This window comes from Rhinatrema bivittatum, chromosome 11, assembly GCF_901001135.1.
Source record: "Rhinatrema bivittatum chromosome 11, aRhiBiv1.1, whole genome shotgun sequence".
Lineage (NCBI taxonomy): Eukaryota > Metazoa > Chordata > Amphibia > Gymnophiona > Rhinatrematidae > Rhinatrema > Rhinatrema bivittatum.
In genome coordinates, this window is record NC_042625.1 from 83,699,934 (window position 1) to 83,714,774 (window position 14,841).

Genomic DNA, 14,841 nt, shown 5'->3' on the forward strand with positions numbered 1-14,841 from the left:
AAGGTCTTTATGTACCAAACAATGAGTGCTATTTGAATAGGGGAGGTATGAACCTTTCCATACTGGGTCAGGCCAAAGGTCCATCAAGCCCAGCATCCTGTTTCCAACAGTGGCCAAGCCAGGTCCCAAAAGGTAATAAGATTCCAATCTGCTTATCCCAGGGATAAGCAGTGGATTTCCCCAAGTCCAGTGTAATAGGAGTTTATGGACTTTTCCTCCAGTTACTTGCCTGAACCTTTTTAAAATCCAGCTACATTAATAGCTTCCATTACATGCTCTGGTATCGAATTCCAGAGCTTAATTATGCATTGAGTAAAAAAATATTTTCTGCTATTTGTTATAAAAGTGCTGCTTAGTAACTTCATGGCATGTCCCCTAGTTTGTTTACTTTCTGAAAGAGTGAACGACCGATTTGCATTTTCCCCATTCCATTCCGCTCATTATTTTATAGACTTCTATCATATCTCCCCTCAGCCATCTGTTCTTCAAGCTGAAAAGCCCCAACCTATTTAACCTTTTCTCCTAGAGGAATCGTTCCATCCCTTATATCATGTTGCTCTCCCTTCTCTGTACATTTCCTAATTCTGCTGTATCTTTTTTGAGATGTAATGACCAGAACTACCCACACTACTCGAGCACACCATGGAGCAATATAGAGGCAGTATGATATGCTTTGCCTTATTCTCCATTCTTTTCCTAATAATTCCTAGCTTTCTCTGCTTTCTTGGCTGCTGCCACAAACTAAGCAAAGGATTTCAACATATTGTCTACAATGACACCTAGATCCTTTTCCCGAATGGTGACTCCTAACGTGGAAACTTGCATTGCGTAGCTATAATTTAGGTTGCTCTTCCTCAAGTATATCACTTTCACTTGTCCACATTATACTGTATTTCACCTGTCATTTGCATGCCCAGTCTCCCAGTTTTGCAAGATCCTCTTGCAATTTCTCACAATCCTCTTGTGATTTAACAGCTTGGAATAATTTTGTGTCATCTGCAAATTTTATCACCTCACTTGTTGTTTCCATTTCCAGGTCGTTTATAAATATATTAAAAACCAGTGGTCTCAGAACAGATCACTGGGACACTCCACTATTCGCCTTTTTCTGTTGGGAAAATTTACCATTTAGCCCTACTTTCAGTTTTCTTGTCTTTTAACCAGTTTCTAATCCACAACATGACACTGCCTTCTAACCCACTACTTTTTAATGTCCTCAGAAGTCTGTCATGAGGGACTTTGTCAAATGCTTTCTGGAAATCCAAATACATATCAACTGGCTCACCTTTATCTACGTGTTTATTATGCCTTTAAAAAAAAAGTATCAGACTGGTGAAACAAGACTTCCTTTGGTTAAATCCATGTTGGTTGTCTTATTAAACTGTGAATATATGTTCAGTAATTTTGTTCTTTATGATGGATTCTACCATTTTGTCCAGCACTGATATCAGATTGCGGCTGCAATTTAAGGCGCCTTTAGAAGAGTTCACCTGCCTGGCTGGGCCTGGTACTATTCCAAAACTGCATGCACACATCTGAAAATCGAATGTGCTGCAGATTGGTTTTCTTCTGTTGACTTAGTGTTGCCCCTTTCCCCCTGCTAAAATTAGGAGCACTAGGAAAGAAGCCACCTAATTCCCAGCTCAATGCCTTTGAACATTGCCCTCTTGACGGGCTGTAAAGTAATGTAAGTTCCTGTCTGTAATTCGGAAGGGCAGGGGCATGCATGCTCTCAAAGCCTCTTGTTGCTGTTATCATGAAAATAGATCCATAATTTTGGGAGGGTCTCGATTATTTTTTGTGCACCTTGATATGAGAATAATCAATACGTATTACTGTTAGAATTATTAACAGGCTTCTATTGAAGGTCGAGGTGGCAACGTTGTTTATGTATCAATGAGTGATCCATAATATTCATAGCCGGGACTGTCTAAAAATATTGTCTATATCTGTAATTTCCCGGTAATGAGCGCTATCGATTTGAAGCCGGAATTATCACATCCTCTTGGTCGCGGGCGTTTTTAGTGCCCTCCCCTCCTCATTTAAAGCTGCCTTCCTTTTTTTTTTTTTTTTAAATCTTCAGCAAATTCAGCTCTCCCGCTAAAGTTCTTAGGATACCCCCCACCCCCCAGAAAAAAAATCGCAGGATTTTTCTGGATGCGAAGGAAGCGTTAAATCCAAACCTTCCGGATTTGCAAGGAATGCAGCAGAGCTGGGGAGTTATTCTTAGCACGCTTTTCTTCTGTTTTCCTCAATTTTATATGAACATTGAAAGGACCTGGCTCAAAACTTGCGTGATTTCCCATTTCTTTTTGTTCTCGGTTTTTTCGGGGTGCGTTACTGTGCGCAAGAACGAAAGCCCGCGTTTCCTTTAAAATAAGGGCGATTTGTTTCCCTAGTGGTTTTCAGTTTTTAACTTGCACAGAGCTGCGCGCCTCCTTGAACTCCCGCCACAAGATCCATGCTGTCGCTTTATTCCCCCCCCCCCCCCCCCCGTTGTAAAGAGCACGGACAGTGAGTGAGTGGCATTTGCTGACAGCTTTGCTGGAAAGAGCGCGGGTGAGTCTGGGCTCGAGCGGCAGGGGGCGTCGCGCCCCCTCGCCTCGGCTTGAATGGAGGCGGATCGCGCGCGCACGCTTCCTGCCCAGAGGAAGCAGCTTCCACCTCCTCCTCCTCCTCCTCCTCCATGCAGTCGGGAAGGGGAGAGAAGAGAGAGCGCGGGGCTGTGCCAGAGCATCCGCTGCTTCAGCCTCCCCCCACCCCCTCCTTCCAAGATCAGCAACAAGAGGGGTGCAAGAAGCCCGGACGGAAGAGAAGCATTCGCGCGCCCAGGGTGGGGGGGCTTGGAGATCGCAACCCGCCGGCGGGAAGCGCTTGCTGGGCTTGAGGGTCTGGGAAACCGGAGCTCGGGCAACAAAGACGTGCGAGGAAGGAGGAGGAGATCCGGGCCGGTGCCATCCTCTCCCGTCCCCTCTGCCATGAAGCTGCTGCCGGGCTCCCTAGTGGTGCTGCTGCTGCTGCTGGCCAGCCACGCCGCCTTGGTAAGTGCCCGCTCATCCGTGATCTGTGCGGGCTGCACGGGTTCAGACCGGAGCTGATTAGCAAATGCATGCGGTGTAATTGTACTGAATCCTTCGGAGCCTTTAAACCTCACTGGAGCCTGCAAGAAGAAATATAAATATGCAGATTCCGATCCTAGGGTGTTTCCCCCTGGAGCTCCTCTGATGCCTGCTTGCTTGGCCATTAAGAGATTTTTTTTCACACGGGTGTTTTTTTTTTTTTTTTTAATGTATTGATGATAATTAGATGTTGTAAAAGATTGTGATTTAAAAAAACCCCTTAAGCCCAAAAGACCCTCTCTCCTCACACACTCATGGACTGATGGCCGGTTTCGATGCTGGTTTGGGCAAGGTGTGGATGTGAATTCCTAGCCAAGTTTTGGGCTTTCTGTGGCTTGGCATTCTCCTTAGGGTTGCTCCTGCTCGGGCGGGGTGGGGGAGGGGAGGCTGGCTGGTTGGCTCTGTCTCGGGGGTCTGATGGTATTGCAGTGCCTGAACAAGTGGTTTTTGCCGGAGAAACATATACGGAATATGCAGTGGCTTGTTTTTTTTTTTTTTTTAAAAGAACTGTCATAAATTGAGGTGGAATAGAGGAAACTTTGATGTTCTTGGATATAAAATTTGATATTTAATAAAGAGATTGGTCTGCTCAATTGATGAATTTCATAAGAACGAGTTGCTAAAACAAAAAAAAATCTACTTTTTTTTTTTTAATAGCTCCTTATGCAAGTAAAACGAAACTGATAAGGGATGAAAACATAGCAGTATTTAATGCATATGACCGTGGTTTGGATTGGAATGTAACCAAGGTTGAATATCAGGAGAACTGAGATTGTGGGTAGCAAGAGATGTCGATTCTACTTTTTTTTTTTTTTTTTTTTAAGGATTGTACTTTTTAAGATTTGTAGTTATATGATATATACCACCAATACCCATGGAACTGAGTTTCTGGCTCAGAGCCCTTGGTGTGTGCCCTAAGATTCCTGCTCCTGTTACTTTATAAAAATCAGAAATGCATCTTGTAGGATTCGAGCTTATTAATCAGTGCTCAGATGCAGAATGTTGTGCAAGGATCAGAGGAACATCAGGAAGGGGTAGGGTTAGTTACCAATTATTCCATTATGTTATTTCCACCGCCGACGCTCAAGTAACACAACCTAGCATTTTATTTGTAGCATGAGACATGTACAAGGCATGGGGGGGCAACAAATCCGTAGTGATAGTTTTTAAAATAAATCACATTAAGAAAAAATAATGCATAATATCAAACTAAAACAAAAACTAATAAGAAATCCAAGGTTTTTCAACTGGCTTTTTATTTTAATTCTCTGGGGGAATATCTTGGCTTGTGACAGGTATGCACATAGTAGCTGTTCCCACAAGGCTTGTAAGGTTATTTTTTCAGCAGATTCACAAGTGCTGCTGGCGTGAGATCTCTCCCTCTGGAGCTCTGAATCTGTGAATTAATATTACATATGACCTGCTAGTAAATCATGAGAGAGACAGGTGGGCATATACCAAAAAGCAGCTTGACATCTCATCGCTAAAGTACACCTCTATAATGGCACGTCTAGCTGCTGCTGACTTGTATGCTTTACCTTTCTTTTCTGTTTTCAGTCAATTTCGACATCCTAGATGTATTTTCTTCTTTCACCTGTCACTCACGATCCTGGGGACACAGTACTTACCTGACCTAATTCAGTCTGGATTTTGCCCCTTGGAAGTGGAACGTATGGTGCTGTAGCCCTGCCCTCCCCCTTTTACGACGAAAGCTGCATCTACGATGGGTGTAAAACCCAGACTGGGTTGAGCTCTGACGGGAGGGAACCCGACCTGGAGTCACAGCAGTAACGGTTCCACCAGAGTGAGCCCGAGTTGAGGGGGGTGTACCTGATGTTTGCCAATGTTCTCTTGTAAGAGAAACCCCTGCCCACTGAGCAAGTGGAGTAAGCCACCCTGTGTCAGCTAGGAAGTTCACGCTTGGAAAAAAAATAAAAAGGTGATAGTCTTTTAATTTTTTTTATCATTATTTATTTGAGCTGCTGATGTGGAATGCCTCTGAGCCCTGTGTGGGGAGAAGCCAACGTCACAAAGAAATTGGCACAAAATAGCAGCTCCAGTTTGTGTGATGTCATTTTTATGTTGGAGCCGGCCTGCACCAATCAGATCCCGCCTTCTGGAGACAGGTTGTGACGCTGCGCTTCAATATGGCTGCCCCCAGGGCACCAGTTCAAAGCTATCTAAGAGCTTGCAGTAACATTGTAAATCGGTAGTGGTGGGGTATTTATTCCTTTGTCATGAGCAAACTCCCGTGTACCGTGGTTCTAGAGAGACCTCTTCTAGAGCTTACTCTGTTATCTTATTTCTCTACTGGCCAGTCATCTCTTGTGGTGTTGCATACCCAGAAGAAGAGCTGTGCACCTTGTGCTATTGCCACGGCCCTTGGACTTTAAATTCCTCCCTCCTGAGACTCTTCAGCTGCTCCGTTCATACTTGGGAGGGGGGTGTCTCGAAGTTCTGCTGTCCCCTCCCCGAGGTATCTCTTCAGCTGTTCCCGCCGCTGTCTCCTCTGATGTTTATGAAACCAGCTTCAGGGTATTCCAAACAAACCTCTGCAGGCCCTTTGTGTCTTTCTTTCTTTTTTTTTTTTTTTTTTGAAGGCCGCAGTAACCCTGTACTCCTTCCAGTATGGAAAGGATCATCCTTGGTTCATAATCGCTGCCAGCAATCCGATAACGCAGCCAGGGTTTTATTGTGCAGGCTTAGCCAGAAAGATGTCACAATAAAATAACTCTGAAGGATTTCTTAACGCTCATTTGTTTGTAAAAGAGGCAGCTTTGCCCTTTTCTAACGAGCATGGGAAAACGCTGATATCGGCTATCTCATAAGCTTTGTGATTTATATGGATGCTGTGGCTGTAAATATTGCGAAAGAAGCGCACGACGGAGGAAATCCTTTTCCTGTTGGTTTCTGGGTGACTCTGCACCGAAAAGAGCTCAGATTTTGTTTTTCTTTTTTTTTTGGACCGACTGAGAAGTGTTCTGGTGGATTTATCTCCCCCCCCCCCCCCCAGTGGAAGTATTGGGAACGGATGAGCGGAGGCTGTGCCACCACCGTTGCAGCATGTACCTCCCTGCAGGAATGCCTGCTTGGCTTGTTGCATGTGGATTTTTAAAAGGAGGTGTGCTGCGTCGGCCTGCGTCTTCATAAACTGCAGGGAAGGGCTCAATGGGAGGGAGAAGGCCACAGTATCTGGCCGGAGACCTCACCGAGAGACAGAGCCCTTTGGGTTTTGGAGGCTTGGATGACACTGGCTTTGGGATTCTTCAGTGCCACAACAGTGGTGTGGCCTCCTATATAGAGCGTCCTGTAGCACTATATGAAGGAGTCACAAGTTGTAGTAATGAGGCGGGGCCAGAGTCTTAGCACCCATTGCTGCTGACACGTGTTTGGGTAAGCAGTAAGAACATAAGAAAATGCCATACTGGGTCAGACCAAGGGTCCATGAAGCCCAGCATCCTGTTTCCAACAGTGGCCAATCCAGGCCATAAGAACCTGGCAAGTACCCAAAAACTAAGTCTATTCCATGTTACCATTGCTAATGGCAGTGGCTATTCTCTAAGTGAACTTAATAGCAGGTAACGGACTTCTCCTCCAAGAACTTATCCAATCCTTTCTTAAACACAGCTACACTAACTGCACTAACCACATCCTCTGGCAACAAATTCCCGAGTTTAATTGTGCGTGGGTGCTCTGACAAGAATTGTTAATTTTAAGATAAGTTGCCTTTTTGGTTATTAAAGGTTTTTGTTTTAAAAACTTGATGGTCCCCAGTACTTGGCTGACTTACGCCCCTGGTCGATTGCTGCACTCAGCTTTTGGTAGCGACCCCCTCTCCCCCGATACTCGTTTTCAGGATACCCACAAGTGTGCTTTCATTGCAGTGGGATCCAGGCGGTGGGACGCTCTTCCTGCTATTGAGGAGTCTACAACATTTACAAAAAATATGTACAAAAAGCTTTTTATGTTTGAGAAGCATTTATTTACATTTTACAGCACGCTTAATCTCATGTGGGGTTTTTTTTTTTTTTTTGGCAATGAGATTAGATCAAGAGCCCCTTGAACGTGATTTTGTGATCACTATTTTATGTTTTGTATCCATCTTTGTGATCCCCCTAGATTAGAATGATGCATATTGCTATAAATGGAATATACACAAGGTGAATAAATAGCAAGGTGGCCAGCTGTGCTGTGCTAGTGTGTTGTGTGTGTGTCTCTCTGCTGTTGTAACGCACTGAGGAACCGCTGTGCTGCTGTCGTGCCTTGTTTTGTTACATTCTGGGTGTGAGCTGTTCCCAGGATTATCTGCTTCGAGCAGGAATGGGAAGGGGATATGGGATACGAGTGTGCCATCCCCTCCCAGCGGACAAAGGAGGGGGAGATCTGGTAGTTAGGCCAGGAGCCCAGCTCCCCCCCCCCCCCCCACCACATGCCACCCGAATCCGTCATTTTATCAGCCTGTGCGTCGTGTAAAGGGGAATGAATTCCCTTTCCCTGATTCCCCTGGTGCTTTTCGGATGCTGGGTGGTAACGGAAATTCAGATAAGAGCGCGCCATCCAACGCTGCATGTTTCGGCAAAGTCCAAAAACCTAGGCGCTGTGGAAGCTTCAGGACAGAGCAGGAGGCTGGAGGGAACTTACAAGCGTTGGAAGCCAATTAGTATACATTAACAGCTTTCACATTTATTCTCTTTGTATTTTGGAAGCTGTAATTGATTTTTTTTTTTTTTTCCCCCTAGCAGCAGAAGTTTTTAAAGAGCAGTATCTCTTAATTCACCCAGTTAACAAGTGCAGAAGGAAAGAGTCTGGGCCTCTCCTTCAGCTGCCTGGCTCCTGTACGGCTCTCTGCAGTCTGCTTTGGGTAAGGGATGTGGACCTCCGAACCGGCAGCCTGGGGTTCCAGTTGAGTACAGGGGGAGAGGGGGGAGTGGAGGTGGCGGCGGACACCTCAAGACAACTCAAAGCAGCACAGTAACGGAAAAAGCCCGACTGGCCCATCTGATCTGCCCAGCCATTTCCTCCACGCTGCTAAGAGTCTATCCCAGCTGCCAGCCACGGCATGTGACCACGTGCAAAAACCTCCCTTTATCCAGGGCGTGGTTTGTTTTTTTTTGGGGGGGGGGGGGGGGTCCTTCCTCCTTTTTTGTATTCCACAGTCTGGGATGAGCATGCAAGATTTAAGAAAGTTGTCAAAACCTGGCTCTTCCAACAAGCATTTTCTTAATTCTAATGACAAACATCATTCATCATGTTTTATGATTTTTTAACTTCTTTTATTGTACTTTTATTGTGATTTAGATGTTTTAGTATGAAGTTTAGGTATCTTATGATTATAATTTAATTGTGTATTTGACTTATATTGTAAACAGATGTGATGAATCCTACGAACGTCGGTATATAAAAACAAATAAATAAATAAGCTTGCCCACACGTGCACGGTGGCAGTCCTGACTGGCTGGGTGGGCCTCCAGGAGAGGGTTGGGGAAACTCAACGAGAGGCAGGGGGATGTTTTGTTAATGCACAAAGAGCAAACCCCTTTCAGGGGAAAGTAAGAACAGAATCGGTCATGATGTGAGGCTTGGGGGAGGGCGGAGACTGAAACCGTATTGGAGTTTGAGGGATTGGGATAAGCCGCACCCCACTGGTTCAGTGAGTAGTGTTGGGGTTAATATGTAAATGTTAAGAGAACTTGGCCGGGGGGACGGACATGAGAAGGATGGGTGGCTAAAGAGGACTGTGCATGAGATAGATTTGCATACCCTGGGTCCCCCCCGTGCATGCAAATCTACCTTCTGCGTACTCATGAAGGATATCCTGCCGATCCGACTGGTTAGGCCTGCCTCCAGGAGAGGGTTAGGAAACGCTGGGCTAGGGTTTTCCTATTGAGATCTAAGTCTTAATCTCCATAGGGGCTTCTGATGCAGACCCCCCCACTCCCTGCCTCCACCACCATTTTGATAGCTCTCCTGTCCATATCCTTCTGGAGGGAGGGCTTCCAGAACTGAACTCCGTGCTTTCCTCCACCCTTCCTCGGGCAGCCTAGCATCTCGCTGGCTCTGGCCACTGCCTCGTCGCGCCGTTTCCCCACCTTGAAATCATCGGCTGCAATCGCCCCGAGATCTGCTTCGTGGCCCATTCAGACTGCCCGGTTATTCTGGTCGGTATGGCCGGCCGTAGAAGCTGGATCGCTTGTAGGATATCGCTGCTTATCCCGTCTGTTTTTATTGGGTATAGATGAGCATACGAGTCCCCCATACATAATCCAGCCCCCCCCCCCCCCCCCACTCTCTCTCAGGCTCTCTGGCAGCTTAAGCACCTGCTGCATAGCTAGATCCAAGGGCTTATAATATCATTTATGTTTGGACGGGAACAGTAAATAGTGAGACCCAAACTGGGACAACTCCGGTTAAGTTGGGATCTCTGGTAGCATTACCTGATATTCTGCCTAAAATCAGAGAGCTTGATTTTTTTTTTCCCCTCTAAACTCATTTTGCATGGTCTCCCCGTGCCACAGAACGCCCAGAAATCTCAGTGAAATGTGGTGATTCGTGGCTTTGGGAAGCGATGAGTTTGACAGTCTCTGCACCGCAGAACAGTGCAGTCATTTTCTTTTTTTTAAATCGGAGTTAAAATACAAATCTCTAGAAAGCCCGGAGATTTTCTTTTTTGGCAGTTCACTGAAGTGCACATAAAACTCCTGAGAGAGTAAGTGAGGCGTTAGCTGAGTGCCAAGGCCGAATCCGCTCAGGACGGATCCCGTTGCACCTGCTCGAGTCTCTGTGCTGAGAGAGAGAGTCAGTGACGGTTTTGGGCGTTCAGGTGAGGCTCTTTCCTGGATAAGACTTGCCACAGTCCTCCCTTAGCCCTCCTGCTGAAGTGGTCAAACCCTCACGGACTTACCAACTGCAAGAGAGCCCCCTCCCCCCCTCGCAAACCAATCCAGTGGAAAAGGCAGAAGTGTCAGTATCCAACTGTTGAGCTCTCTTTGCAGGATAAATGCAGGCCCTGAAGCCGGAGCTGATGCCTCTCCCTCCTCTTCCTCTCTTATTTTTATTTATTTAACATTTTTATATACCGACCTTCATGAAAGAGAATTCATATCAGATCGGTTTACAGATAACATGAGGGGAATAACAAAGTCAACCATATAACAAGAAGTGAAAGTTACATATAACAAGGGGTATTAACCTGGAGGGCTAGGATAGCCGGAGCGATAGAAAGAATAACTGAACAAATTAGATAATACAATAATATGATGAGAAGAGGCAGCAGCTCTGACTCTCTCTTTGTTGGGTGGTAGGCAGCTGAGAGACGGCTACAACAATCCCACGCTCTGGTAGGGCGAGCAGGGATCCTGTTACCTCCTTGGGCCGGGAGCCTTACGTTCCACTTCCAAAATCCACCCAAAGAGATGGGGACCCCCCCCCCCCACCCCGAAATGTTTCTGTATTCAGTTAAGGGGCAACTTCCAAACCAGGCCTAAGGGGGCAGCCCTCGCGTCACACGGATTTTGAAAGCCTTCCTGGCCGCAGGGCTAGCTTTAAAAGCCAAAGTGGGGTGGGTAGGAAGCTGCCCTCAGTAACGCTGCCGGGCAAGTCTCGTGCCCAGGAACGAGAGGCAATTACGGCCTCTCTCCCTGCCCCACCATTCTGTCAGTATAGGAGGATAAGGTTGCCTGATTTTTGGTTGCAGAGCTGCGGATGGTAAAGTGTCCTGTCACCGTGCCAAAAAAGGTTTGCATGGGCGCTGTGCATCGGGAGATGGGCAGAGCCGGCCTGCAAGCTTCGGCATCTTTTTTGGCAAGCAGTGGGCCAGCAACGTTCTGTTCACACGCCTTGGTTTACCGACACCCCCCCCCCCCCGATATAAAGTGAGCTATTAGACGAGCAGAAAACTTGTGCTGGCTGGCCCCGAATCTTCAAAGATAAACTTTTACAAGGAATTTCCTGTTGAAAATCAAAATTTGCATGCAGGCCCCTGGGCTGGCAAGCAAGTTACCGTGTTTTGGTTTTTTAAATTTGCTCCCGTGTGTCGCTGTTGTGCAGAGACAGAGACTTCCTCCTTCCACCCCCCCTGGGGCCTGTGAAAACTGCCTGAGGACTAAAAGCGAAGTCCAGGAATGGGGCCGCAGGTCTCCTCCATGGCTGTAGGGGTCAGCCCAGTTGCCCCCACCTTTAGTTTTCAGGACTCCTCTGTTGGGCTGGCTCCCTCATTAGCAAGTTGTGAGGTGTGAGAGGGTTAAGAGACATTGCCACTAGCATGCGGTAGCAGGACGGACGATCGGTGAGCTCACTGATTTGAGAGATGGTTTCCACTGCTTGTAAGCTCCTGGATTACTGATTTTTGTGTTTTGTAGTTTTTATTAGGCGGGGAGCTAGGAGGAGAAAAGAGAACCGTATACCCACAAACTGAACTGTACAGCAGCGCAGCCCTGGCGTCCTCATGCCATTGGATGAAGAAAGATGTTGGTGTGGGCAGCCTCCCTGCCCCAGAAAAACCTAGGACTATTCGATTTAAGAATTGCAGTATAAAATCCTTTTTATTTTCTTTTTTTTTTTAAATTCCTATTTTATTGAGCAGAATGCTTGATTATGGACAAGGAGAGAGCAGTAATGCTATTGCAGGACTGAGTGTTTTTTTCTTTAGACAGTGTCAGACGGTGATGTTTGCCCGGGCCCCATCGGCTATCTTTCTGGGTAAGGGTCTCTAACAGTGCTGGCAGCCGAGCACTGCAGACCACACAGCTCTGCAGCCTTGAGACCCAAGTTCCAATTGCACCTCCGGTGTTTGCTATGGGATGGTTTTAACCGGTGTGTGCTCAAATGTAGCTGATAAGCAGTTTTAGGGAAAGGTCGTTGTAGGCTGCTTGTGTATCATCTTGTCCTGATGCCGTACAGCCATTATGGATCTCGCACGTACAGCGTGACTCTGGGGCATGCAGGGGGTCACGGGAGACTGTTTCATTGCTCCCTCCCCCACCGGCTTCCATTTCTGGAGTTGTGCTCTGCACAGCGATGCCCTTCATTTTCTTTCTGTGAGCTTTTCAAATCTCCCTTGTAAGTAGGGATATAGATGCCATAGTATAACGAATTGCGAGAGCCGCCGATTCCCTTTTGGAGAGCAAGAGAAGTGCATTAGAACAGCCTTCAGGACTAAGACCAGAGCTCAGAAGGGGTTTTATTCCGCTCTAACGCTTGATGCATTTTGGGTGGCCGCTCAGAATTTCCTGTCTTCGCGGCCTGAGTAGCAAATAGATTTGTAGAACCAATAGCTACTCCCTGGCTGGCCTGCTCTGACCCGCAAAGGAGTCTGGTTTAGGGGAGCTCTGCAAAAGAATATGCGCGATCCGTTTGTGTGCAGTGGTTCTGATAAAGGATGGCATTCGTGCACATCTTCAGATGCCTTTTGTTTGACCCTGCTTGGGGGCTGCAGCGCATGGCGGCCCCCCTCCCCTCTTAATTTCTATGAATTTATTATTCAGCTATGGTGCTGTCCGGATACCTTATCCAGCTACATTAAGTTAAACTGGATACGGACTGGTGCAACCGCGCCGCTGAATATCCAAGTTATCCGGATAACTTTAGGGCTTGTCTGTGACGTGGCCAGACTTATCTGAATAATGCTGAAAATCGGCTTAGCCATGTAAATTAGCCCATCCCGGAATGCCCCTAAAATACCTCCAGTTTATCTGGATAAAGTATTACCTGGAAAAATCAGTGACAGTCGGTGCAGCAGGATTTTTAAATCCTGCGGTTTGTCCGGCTGAGTGCCAGACTTGGGTGGACAAACCATTTGAACATGGACCTCTAGAGGTGTGGTCTCCCCTCTCCTCTTGGGTGTCGGTGGACTGTTTTGACAGCCTCGGGAAGCACAGGAGAGAGAGAGAGCGCCCCCTGGCTGCCGGGGTTTGCACAGAGGCTATGGAGTTTGTATGTGGCCTGCTGGGGTTTAGCCGTTCCTATGAGAGGGCTTGGCATAAGGAAATCTTTAGACGGCTGGCTGGGCGACTGATAGCAGTTAGAGGTGGAGTTGGCAGTCTCTGTGTGAGTAGCTTTGTTGACCTTCGGATGAAATAATGAACCTTCTCTAAAGTGAATTATCTAAAGCATTGTTTGGAAGCCTTGCTGCTTTGTGGTGTGGTTAGTGATTGGAAAGATGTAACAGGGTGGGTAGAGAGGTGAAGGACGGAGGAATCAGATACACAGCGCTTAGGCCACGTCCTAACTGTGCTGGAAGGGGTTTTGAAACCTACAGCACAACCAAAGAACAATCCTGCACTCGATTTCCCTAGTACACAAAATAAAAATAATGGCCTCCAAAAGAAGCAAAATACCAAATGATGCATGGCACGGCGACACGTTGCATCTCGTAGAGCCGGGGGAGGGGGGGGGGGGCAGGCAACAAGCAGCGCTAAATATTCATGAGATGCATTTGCATGCAACAGAGGCGGTGCATGCAGGTGCATCTCGTGAATATTCACTGCGGATCGCTTGAAAACCCGACCGGCTTGTGACACCCGAGGACTGGTGTTGCCTTCCCCTGTCACAGAGTGAAATAAAAAGCAGTTTGCTTGCCCTTCAGTCTGCAGTTGTCTCCTCGAGGGTGCTGCCGATTTGCAAAGCCGTAAGTGGCTTATTTTTTTTTAAATTATAAGTTGTGGTGTGTGTTTGTTTGTGATGGAGGCCAATTCCATGCTGCGTGGGGAAAGGGATGCTCCGTGGTCAGCAGGGAGGCTTCCAGCGCTAGTAAATCCTGGTATGCATTAAAATAAAACAAAAAAAACAGAGCAGACTGCCAGCACTGGAATGTGAATTTCTTTTTCCATTTATAGATGAGCCACAGCACAGGCAGCAGCAGTGCACACTCGTGCCCCCTCCCCTCAGGACAGACAATAGCGGTGAGGCAGAGCAAAGCTTTGTGAGCACTTCTATACGATGTTCATGAGCATCCTAGAATCTGCATAATTTTCACCATGGATGATGATGGGGGAAGGTTTTGCGCAAATTGGCAATTATATGGAACCCTGCGGGATTCTGGGAAATCTTGCATTATTCCATAGGTCTTTAGCACCGACATTTGCTTAAAGTGCATTACAAACAGCTCTTGATGCTTGGGTGCAATTTAGGATAAAAATGACTTTGGCAAAACAGGGAGGCGCGCACATCTCAGTGGGGATGCTGGCCAGACTTGTAAGTTGCCCCCATTTCGCTTTTGACAGTGCAAAAATTGCTCTTGCTGATTTTTTTTTTTTGGTTTGGTTTTCCCTCTCTCCCTTTCAAAACAGATGATTCTCTCTCCCCCCCCCCCCCCCCCCCACACACACAATTCCCTTCCGGTCCTGATTTTAACCCCATCGTATCTGTGGCACTGTAGTTCCTGCTGCTGGCTGAGGGGACCCTTGGCTCAACCTGATTTCCCAAATAACTTTGAGCCATCTTGCGGCTTTACCCCTGCGCTTCCCTGCCAACCTGCCCACACCCAGCCATGGTGCCGAGGCCTTCGATCCCTCGGACAGCGAGCTTGCTGTGACCCGCCGCCCGGCCTGCTCCAGAGCTGTGGGCGGCTTTGTGTCTGCGCTGTGGTGGGTGCAGGGTTTGGAGTGTGTGTGTGTGTGTGTGTGTGTTATTTCTGCCTATCCACAGCCTGCTGGCAGAGAGGCTCTGAGCGAGCCAGGCCCTGCTGCTTGTGAGTTTAGTGTAAATGCATACTCCAGAACAAAAG

The 14,841-nt window shown here is 47.2% G+C and overlaps 1 protein-coding gene across 2 annotated transcripts in view; it reads left to right on the top strand.

The window, feature by feature from the left end:
* The first annotated feature begins 2,574 nt into the window (after positions 1–2,574).
* The window catches only part of SDC3 (syndecan 3), a 205,060-nt gene continuing 192,793 nt past the window's right edge, over positions 2,575–14,841 (top strand). Inside the window, exon 1 of one of the 2 annotated variants that reach the window (XM_029619749.1) lies at positions 2,575–3,041. In XM_029619749.1, coding sequence (XP_029475609.1) covers positions 2,613–3,041 — 429 coding nt within the window. In that variant the 5' untranslated portion in view covers positions 2,575–2,612. The remainder of the gene's footprint in view (positions 3,042–14,841) is intronic. The other variant, XM_029619748.1, reaches the window with a different exon arrangement.